Source organism: Phoenix dactylifera, chromosome 3, assembly GCF_009389715.1.
Source record: "Phoenix dactylifera cultivar Barhee BC4 chromosome 3, palm_55x_up_171113_PBpolish2nd_filt_p, whole genome shotgun sequence".
Taxonomy (NCBI): domain Eukaryota; kingdom Viridiplantae; phylum Streptophyta; class Magnoliopsida; order Arecales; family Arecaceae; genus Phoenix; species Phoenix dactylifera.
The window spans coordinates 6,153,330-6,163,752 of record NC_052394.1 but is presented as its reverse complement, the minus strand read 5'-3'; the positions used below and the strand labels follow the sequence as shown (position 1 = coordinate 6,163,752).

The window sequence follows — 10,423 nt, the reverse complement described above, 5'->3', positions numbered from 1 at the left end:
CTGAAACTAAAATATGGTATTTCTCCTCACCATCAGTAATGTTATGTGGATTACAATTTATGCCAGTTAGACATCCATACGTATTACATTCTTCTGATTGAATAAATTCTAAATTATCTGTAAAAATTCTTATGCTTCTTAAATTAAGACCATGCGTTAAGACTGCAAAACCTCAGTTTAGTTCCAAGTTCGAGAAACCTTGATGTATACAAAAAAACCACTACACTTGAAATGTGATCTCATGCTAAACATCCTCAAGAGTGCATCCACCAGTATTGAAGCCATTATAGACGGTGTGAAGTTGGTGGATGGATGGCACTAAGGCACCCGAAAGGGAGAAAAAAGTTTGATTTTGGACTAAGGTGGAATATGAAACCTGGATATAAAGAAGAGATTATAGTGTATAAATTTGCAAAGAAGCATCTTAGTTGCATTTCTGGAGTACAGAGACTGTAATTTTTTTTAGTAAATAATCTGCAACTTATCACAAGCAGTGCATCTTAAAACATTTAGAGCCCTTAAAACAAGCATTTTATTTTCAGTAATTTGTTATCTGTTAATTTAGTTGCTTTGGAGCGTCGTTATATTCAATTTGGATAAACTGCTAGTAATCTCACCTGATGCAGATTATATAAATCTGGATCTTACTCAATATGCCAACGGTAGCGAAGAGTAATAATCTGCCTGCTCAGCCTCTATGGAGCATTTGCCCATCCATGTTAGAAACACTGAAAATTTGAAGTATTTTGTATATTCCAAAACAAACAAATCAATCAACCTACTGCTTAAAGTGGTGCACATGAAATGTTTAATAAAGTCTAGTTTTATAACAAGATTCTTACTCTAATTTATGGTTATCTTCCTTGTGCAAATATGGATGTTTTTCGGGGTAACCTACATGAGTCAATGGAATCCACAATTGAACTAAATTTGTCTGCTTTTATTAGCCTCCTCACTGTTGAGCCCTTCTATCCAAGTCCACCACAGCACTACGCATATAAAGGTTTTGTGAAATCAAATGGTGCTTTAAGATTTTTAAAGCTACAGCGGTATTTGCTGATAATCTCTTTTGCAGATCTGACTAGATGGTTGGCTGCTCTAATCCCGAATTAACCTAAAGTTTATTTGTTAGGTATGTCTGCTTTGAATATTTTTTAATCGATGATGCAGCCGAAAAGTACTGACAGCTTACATATGATGTCAGGCTTCTTAAGATCTTAACTTTTAACTCATATGTCTTCATAAACTAACGTCATATGATGCCAAGATCGCTCTGAATAAAAAAAAACTAAATGGATCTTGCTTACTCTTTTGAGAATGACAGTGAACCAACAACTTGCCAGGCAAAGAAAAATAAACATTTCCTAGTGGGCAATATGATCACTTCTTGAGAAAGAAGACAATCCAAGTGATGCTAACTTCTCTAAACTTGATTTTGAAGATGAATGCATGTAAATATATGCAGATGGCTCTACATACTTCCACGGCGATTCTAATTGATCCTCCCTCCATTTTGTCTCCATTTTACTCCTGGATACGTTTGCTAAGTTAGTTCATTGAATGCAATGTCTCTCATATCATTTGCAGGTTAGACTATAATTTGTGAGCTTACATCGTATTAGATCTTATTAAAAACAAGAGCTACTAAGTGACTTATCGACTTTTAACAATCACTTTCTTGATATATAAATCATTATATTAATAATCAAAAAGGAGGGGCTAGATTGCTGGTATATAAATTGTCATTTAGCACTACCAATGTACATTAAATAGGATGACTGCGTATTAAACTGTTTCAACACACTCCATAGACATTCACCTCATGTTTTGTTTATTACACATCTTTTTGACCCAAAGCTTGATAGAAAGAGCATGCTTATAATTAAAGTTCTGATAACAAAAAGATAAGCTTAAGAAAAAGAAGATGGAGAGGTCATGCAATGTCCCTTTCTATGACCATCTTCAAGATAAGCACTAATATCTCAAGCACTTACCTACTATTCATCTGAACATGAAAATATATGATCTGCCCTAGACACAGGAGGTGAAGAGGAGACTGGAGGTTTTACATGACAGATAGCAGGCTATCAACGTAAAATGAAAGCATGCCACAACTAGGGAGGAATAAGCACATTGTATGAACATTATAACCATAGAAGAGACTGACCAAAGCTATGAGAACAACCATACACTATATTCATCTTTTCCTTGTCATCTCAAGGTTGAACCTGAGAACTCTCTCCCAATTTTGATGGTCCGGCTTCACTCCTTGGACTAAATGTCTCTCTTCCATCGAGACGATAATTTCGCTCCTGTCGCAATTCAGCTATTCGGGGGCTATATGCTTTCTCTGAAAACTGGGGACTCTGAAGGCCTCTTAAATCAGTGGTTGGTGTTCCATTAGAACTAGTGACTTTCGGACTGTTAATGCGCTTAATTTCACCACGGCTTCTGGTGACCATCTCATCTAGAATCTCAGCACTCTCTGCTGATGAATGTCTAATGCCTGTGTTAACCTCCTGCAAGATAGTGAAGTTATATGATCAGTAATTACAGATTAGATATTGTTCCTGCCAGCAGAATTAGAGCAATGGAAGCTACCGCGGCCATGTTAAATGCTAAAGCAGGCGACTCTTCATACTCTGCTGCATCTAGATCTGTAAGGTGTAGGCCTTTGAAAAATTTGGGCAGAGCATATTGCCTCACAGGAATTAGAAGCATGATGAGCAGGGGAAAGAGGACCCCAGCTATGGGAATCCATGTTATTCCAAAACACATAAGCAAGTAAGTGGTCTGGAAAAGAGTATAAATTGCAATCGTCTTAAAAGGCACAGTCTCTACAAAGGTGGTATGGTATTCTTCAAGAACCCTGTGTTAATAAAGTTTATCAGTATTTGCCACTCAAAAGTGCAGATTATTCCAGAGAGTAAAGAGTAACTTATTGGGATATATATGGGCGGACTTACTTGTATCTCCTGCTTGGAGCAGTGAAGAGCAGCAGAATTCTTTCCCAGAATTGGTTGCCGGGTAGGCTCTCAATGGCCATGAAGGCAAAGTAACCCCAGAGAACTGATGTTGGAATCTTTTTAAGAAATGGCATGGCTGCAACACAGCCTCCAACCATCATAGCTTGCAGCAAGTTGCTCAAACGCTGCTCTTTAACCTCAACAGGTATAAGATCATCAATTTCCTTTTCAACATCGAATATGGATTCGTCAACTGGAGCATCAATATATCCCATACTCGAAACCATTTGGACAGTTGAGTCTTTTAGTCCCTTTAATCCCTGCATGAACAACTTACACACATAAGGGTAGGAAGAGAGAGCTTTATAATTAATGGCTGCAAATCGAGGCAGATTGAGACCTGAGAAGATTGTGCTTGGTAGATTAATGGGGTTTGCATTTGCTGATAAGCTTCTTGCATGCTTCCATATAGTTGTCCCAGGCTTGAGTTCCGGTGGATACTTTTCCGTGCAGCGGCTACTAATCTATTACGAAGAAGCTGCAGAAAATGCAGGAGAAACTTAACAACACCCACTCTTAAGTTGAACATAGGGAGGACAAATAGCCAACCTGATGCTTGAGAGTGGCCAAACTCTTGGTATGCATTGGAGATTGTGGGATGACACCATTTGATGGGGGAATTCCAATTAGGCCACATAATAAGGTCTGCGTGAAACAGTCAAGAAACAAAACACGGACTTGGAGATCAGCAGCCATTTTAACAAATTGGCATGATGGCAAGCAAGTAGTGCATACCAGAAAGCCCAGAAGAAGTAAATCATAATGATAAGATGGTGGTTTCCTCAGATTGAATTCCTTCTGCTGAGCTAGTTGAGATGCTACACTGTGGTCAAAATAGTAGAGGACTGCTATCATCGTAGCTGGAATGAAAGCTCCAAGTATGTAGAGAATGGGCACATTCAGCATATCCTGTTGTTTTAACAGTAATTACGAGTCATGCTGTTAATGCTTTAGCTAGAAGATGCAACAAATTTCCCCAAAAAAAAAACCTGCATTATATTGCAAGTTTGAGTTCCAAGTTATTGCAACTTCATGATTTACTAGGAAAGTGAGGTTTCAAGAACAAATGTAAGCACTCAGATATGCTTATAATGAGGATTTGTTGAGACAGCTACTTGATGAAAAGAGCTTTACATGCCTTGATGACTGTCCAGTTCTCATAGGCACCAGGGGACCATGGATTTGGGCTGAAAAGGCGTCTGGGGATCCCTGTAGGAACATTACCAGATGGTATATAAGAAACCCCAGTCCAGACAAGAACCATCATCGGCACGCCATAGTCTGCAATGAAACCTCGTAGCCAACCTGCAAATGTGTATTCTTCTTAGTTTTTTATGCTGAAACTTGAAAAGCCTCAAGAAATCGGGGGCGCTCCCGAGCAAGGTATGCCATACTGTACCAAACTAGATGGTACGGGGTGTACTGTATCATGCTGTTACTGGACTGGTATATGCGGTATGAGAGGTATACCAATACTCTATACGCCAAACTGGCTCCTATACTAGATGCACCGACATAGTAACAGAGGCACCAATATAGGGCCCGGTACACGAGATGGTGTATCTTGCTCCTAAGGAAAAGAATCTAATGGTGCCGAAAAGTTTTCAATTTCCAAAATGCAAAATAACAACAAAGCTCTCCAAACTTCCTTATGGATCATGGATGAATTAGAGCATGTTTTCGAGTATTCAGAAGACAACATAGTAAATGAAGCTTTTGGCTTGAAATGTCATACATACCAGTTCCATATCGCCATGACCGTGCCTTCCTACTTCTGAGGGCAGTCAGCAGAAGGCCAAAGGACAGAACTAGAGCAAACATTCCATTGGCAAATCTCCAGGATGGAACGAACTCCAACGCATTTGGGTTATCCCTTTTCGGTATGCGAAACTCATCAACAAGCCCCTAGAGAATCCAAACGACAATATAGTGACAATAAGTTTAACTAGTTAAGAAAATATCCACCATGATTTACCAACACCAAATTTACATCTAAAAGAGTTCATGCATGAGAACAGTTTAGGAAGCCCAAATATTCAGCCATGCTTTTTGGAATTTCAGACTTGTAGTGTGGAAGTACAAACAGTGCAACAACTTTTGTTTTTCCTTTTTTTTTTTTTCTTTTCCAATATAAACCCTTGTCCATTAATTATTGCTTACAAGAGCTATTTCTTATTCTTGTCAGTCATCATGTATGAAATTCAGCTTGTCTCAGAAGATGCTTGCGAGAATTAAATCATGCTTTCATGCACTTGGTCCACTAGTTATCTTCAAACACAATAATTTTGAAAAAAAAAAAGGAAGAAAAAGAAGATACTTGATGCCTTACTTTAATAGCTTGTTGCATAAAGAGCATCGCGATTAGAAGACCAAACAGCTCACCAGCTAGCCTTGTAAATCTATTGATAAGGGAGCAAGCACCTAGAATAGCCAGCAAGAGCAGCAAGAAGGCTGTCCATACACATACCCTGCCAACCCAACAGTATCAAGAAGGGAAGCCAATGTTAACTTGCATGTAAAAGTCAACCATGAGCTTCTATCTAAAATAATCCTCAGAAGCTTACCATCCAGTCCATGGTAGAAAAAGCTTTGGACCCAAATCTTTTCTATCTTTTGCAAAGTCAAACATAAATGTGTACATAAGCACAGTTGGTTCTGCTACTCCAAGAATCAGCAAAGGCTGACCGCCGACGATGGAATGTGTGATCCCGCAAAGTGCGGTCGATGCCAATGTTTGAACTGCTGTTAAAATCCCATCTACCAAAATCCACATGTAGTTTCGAGGATTAGAAGCATATCCATATTGAATGGAATTTCCACCAACTCAAAGATGCAATTCAGGCAGTGCTTATCATCCAAGTCTACAGTATATCTAACTTCAAATTAACTCGAAAATATTAATGAGTTAACTGGCTGTATCATCAAGCAAAATGACAAATTTCCTTACCAGTGTTTCTCTCCAATTGTTCTCCAAACGATATGACTGGGATTGCAGAGGCAAAGAATATGTACGTCGTTGGAGCCAAAATCCTGAGCAGTGGAATCCAGTGAAATGTCAGCACCGTGGTACATCAATGGTTGAAGCACAAAATGAATTAAGAAATTGAGGAAAAGGATAAATCTAAAATCATCTGCAGCACATTGTTGGAGAAATTAGACAGTGCATGATTTCAGGGAAGTCAGATATAACAAGACTACAGCTAGGCCTATTCAGAACACCAATCAAAACCTGATGCCTGCACGGAAGCCACCAGTCCAATCTTGCTTGTAGCACATCAATCTTCCTCGCAGGTCATTCTTGATTCCACGAAGAGGTACATAAGTTTCCTCCATTATTGGTTTTGCAAGAAGAATGAGAGAAAAGAAAGAAAGAAAAGAACTTTTCCGGATGACTCCACAATTCCTAGTCTCTGATAGTTAGATGAATATGAACCAAAGCAATTAAAAGAATAGGCGCAAGATTACATAGTTTGGGCATCCCAATTGAACTATGCAGATTAGTGAGGAAACTGGTACAAGTGATCCTGGAACGCTAACAAACACATGAGAACCAGATGGAAAGATAGCTTCTTGCTCCAAGAGAATCACCAGACAGACACTCTCACTCACAGCCGAAAGGAAGTAACTTTACATGATGTCTCTCCACAAAAAACACTTCACTCTTCAATCACAGGGGCAACACCAGCTCCAGTACCCACAGATATATGAACTACTATGGCTGATAGGAAGCGAGCACCAGCATGGCATCAACTGATACAAGAGAGGCTAACTCTTCAGACATCATTAGATTTCTACAACCAACGGAGGCAGAGGAATTATGAGAAGGCTTGAGAGGGAGGGAGGCTTCAAGTAATATATAAGGGTGAAAAAAGGGTTGAGAAGCGAAATGGGCAATGCATGGGGGGCATTGTCGTCAACTAGGGGAGGTTTTGCCTTTTTATTTTTTGGGGTGAAGGTGGGAGGTTGGCAAAAAGGAGGAGCGGAGCTCCGCCAACTTCACTTAGGAAATGATGGTACAAAGAAGCCAGCCATCCAACACAAGATTAAGATGGAGGATCGGTGGCAAGACTTAAAGAAGCAAGAAGAAGAGGGACAGCAGGTAGAGATTTTATTGAGATAATAAGCTTCCAAGAAGAGAAGAGATGGACAGCATCCTTGCAAACATTGAAGTGAGGCCTTGACTTAAAGAGTTATTATAATTTCTTTCCTTCCACAGTGAACAGGAAATGGCGATGATTAGAAGAAACTACGCTGGTTTAAACTAAGCTATTGATTTGCTTTCAACTGATCATGTGCATAGGTTTGTGATGCAGGGTGGCAAAATTGTGCTTACTTTTTCTGTTTTTCTAGGTGTTTCAGAGGCGTGCCAGACCACGTCAAGCTGGCTGGATGTAATAGCCTAGAGGCCCCAGGCCTAGTGGCTTCTGATTTGCACTTACTTTAAGGAAATAAATAATTGATTAAAATATTTTTTTCATAGATCCTCCTGGATCTATTATGATCTTTTTACAGTAAAGGATTGATCCTCCAGTCAGGGATTTTGGGGTATTCATAAAATTTATTCCCTTTATCTAATACAAAAATTGCTTTTATCTCAAAAAAAAAAAGGAGAAAAAACATAAAACTTGTTCCCTTCCTTTGATGAATGCACCTTTGCGCTTTCTTTTATGTTACAGGGCTTAATAAATTCTCACACATCGAGTTTACACTTACGTATCCACGTTTCAGAAAGAGCGCAAGAGAGCATTACATCTCAATATATAAAAGAAAAAAGATCAAGTATATCAATTTATTTTACATTTCGCAAGTAAGGGTCACTTAAATTAGACATTATTTATTGAATGTAATATGAAATGTTTTTTTTTTTGATTGAAAAGAACGTAACATGAAATGTACACTCGCTTTCTCTGGAAGAAATATAAGCACAATTTTCGAGTGACAATTTTTTTGTTTATTTTGCAGAGTTAGGAGGAGGATTGAAAGTATACCTCACATGTTTGCATTTTTTTAAATTCAATATGCAAATCTTTATAATTTATGATGTCCTTGTAGCAAGTTATATTAGAATAATTTATTTTTATAAACTTAAAATTTTTGCATGCACAGCCTGCTGAGTATGTGTTGAATTGATAAATTTATAAAGTCAATTTTAGATACCGATTCAAATTCACATCAACTTAAGGCACCAGTTATATGTTAGAATACCAGCTAATTTGATTATCGTAAAAATATCAGCTCAAATTTAAATCGATTTACTCTATTATATATATCTTTTATAACCTCAAAAGAAAAGTACGATTGAGTGTCTCAAAGATGGGCTAAAAAATTTGTGAGATAATAATGTGCTCTGTATTTTTTTTAGTGAAATTTTTGCATTATTTTCATATGTGAACGTAGGTTAATAAATCTATATAGATATATATATATATATATATATATTGTGTCCTTATTTTTTTTCTTGTTTTGCTTCTCGTTATTCTCTTTTTCTGAGGCAACGCACCCTTGGGTAGTTCAATGTCGTAATGACATGCATAAAAAAGGCATGTGCGGTGCTGATTCTCCTGAAAACGCGCTTGTCAGAACTTAGAAGTAAACGTTTCCCTTCCCCAATATTGTCGTGGGAGCAATAGGAGTGGGAGGCGATTTTCCCGATCCAACCTTTATATTATTTGAAATGCTATATGATATTTCATGAAGCAAATTAATTCCTGGTCCTTAATGTGACTATTATTTCACCAATCTTAAGATGAAAGCTCATTTAGATTTGGTGGGCATGAGTAAAACCCACAAGTCCGTGCACTTACACCACCTTCGTTGTCTCTTTCCAAATATAATGTTATGTACATGTAAATCTTAAGAGACAAGGATGAAAGGTAGTGTGGTTAATGATTGGTTAAAATGAGCTCATGGCTAAGGCGTTTGAAATCTAATTTAGATCAATTTAGTTTGATCTTGCTACTCTTGGTCTGTGAACTGGAGCTTGCCTCACAACTGCAAATATTTGGACTTGAATAATTATGATCCAAGTGGGTCTCTCCCTAAAAAAAAGATAAGATACTCTTAACCCAAGTATTTGAAGAATTGTTTATATCAACCTCAAATGTTTGACAATTATCATATCCAAATATCGAGCATATGCAGCAACTACAAACTTCAGAATACAATAATTAAATTTGGATTTTTTTTCACAATTATAAAATAAAGGCGTATATCATACACCTTGGACTGTGATGAGGAAGAATTAGTTAGAAGGCAGAAGTTATAATATTTGATAGAGTAGGACCACTCGCTGGCTACCACCAACTTCCATCTAACCGGGAGAAGTCAACCGAGCCTGCCAAGGCTTGCTTGGTACATGGAATATATCCAAGTGAGCTCAATTAAAGTATACCTAGTTACCGTTAATTTTCAAAATTGAGGCCTCGTAGAATGAATTTTTTTTCTTATTCTATAGGGTTCAATGGATCTTTTAATTCAAAAGCCTCCTTCCTTGCCATTATCATTTTCCCTTTCTTCTTCTATGACGGCAGATATGCCATCATACTACGAGCATGTACTTCACACAAGACATTCTACCTGGCCATGAGAAGTTAAACTGAAGAGCTAAAATCTACTCACTAATTGGATTCTTTCATGAAGCTCTTAGACCAAGGCCTTCCCTCGGACCTGTAGGCATGCCAAGTTTTGCTCTTCTTTTCTTTGTAAAAGTAAAAAATAAGGTTAGATTGCGTCGTAATCTAAGATCAAATTTAAATCATCTTTCACTAATTGCAGCAACCAACTGAGCTAGTGGGGTTGGCACTCCAAAAGGTATTACTTCAGTCTTATGGGCGATGGCATCACTGATTTGCAATCCAAAATGAATGAGTGCTAGATAATATATATAGTTTATAAGTAAAGCTCCTAGTATTGGTCTAAGCCACAAGTATAACCTTAACTTGTGTGCATAAGTTTGATAGTTCGATCTATAACTAATTCCCTGCCAAAGCCAAAGTAATTAAAGTTGGCAACTTGGTAAGCAGACATAGTTCGAAGGTTATCTTGAAGAACCGTGGTTACATATCAGCCTGCCATTTTACATCCAAAAAAGCTTTAAGAACTTTGTACCATGAAAGATATGATTCTTTTTATAGAGAGAGGACATATAATGCTTATAAACTAATCCTTATGGAGTCATCAAAACCTACCCGGTTGACTTTGTTAATCTTATCATTTCTCCTTCACTCAATGTCGCTTGCTTTGTCGCTCAGAGTTTGCGAGGCTTACGACGTGATGAGTTGCGTATGACACGCCCCCCTTCACACTGTACAACTATGAGCACATGCTATGATGTAATAACAAAATATCATAGTTATTATCGTATCGCTGAGGATTCGGAGTATATCAACATTATTAAA

General features: G+C 37.8%; 1 protein-coding gene across 1 annotated transcript; it reads right to left on the bottom strand.

Moving 5' to 3' along the window:
* Positions 1-1,810: 1,810 nt before the first annotated feature.
* LOC103700941 (probable boron transporter 2) lies at positions 1,811-7,107 on the bottom strand. The gene is made up of 12 exons (XM_008782840.3): positions 6,256-7,107; positions 5,974-6,056; positions 5,591-5,783; positions 5,356-5,494; positions 4,766-4,931; positions 4,165-4,331; positions 3,762-3,935; positions 3,576-3,671; positions 3,367-3,504; positions 2,967-3,286; positions 2,602-2,869; positions 1,811-2,519 (listed from the first exon to the last, which is right to left on the bottom strand). Exons 1-12 carry the CDS (start codon positions 6,357-6,359, stop codon positions 2,217-2,219), a joined length of 2,151 nt encoding a protein of 716 aa, XP_008781062.2. The 5' UTR covers positions 6,360-7,107; the 3' UTR covers positions 1,811-2,216.
* Positions 7,108-10,423: the final 3,316 nt, after the last annotated feature.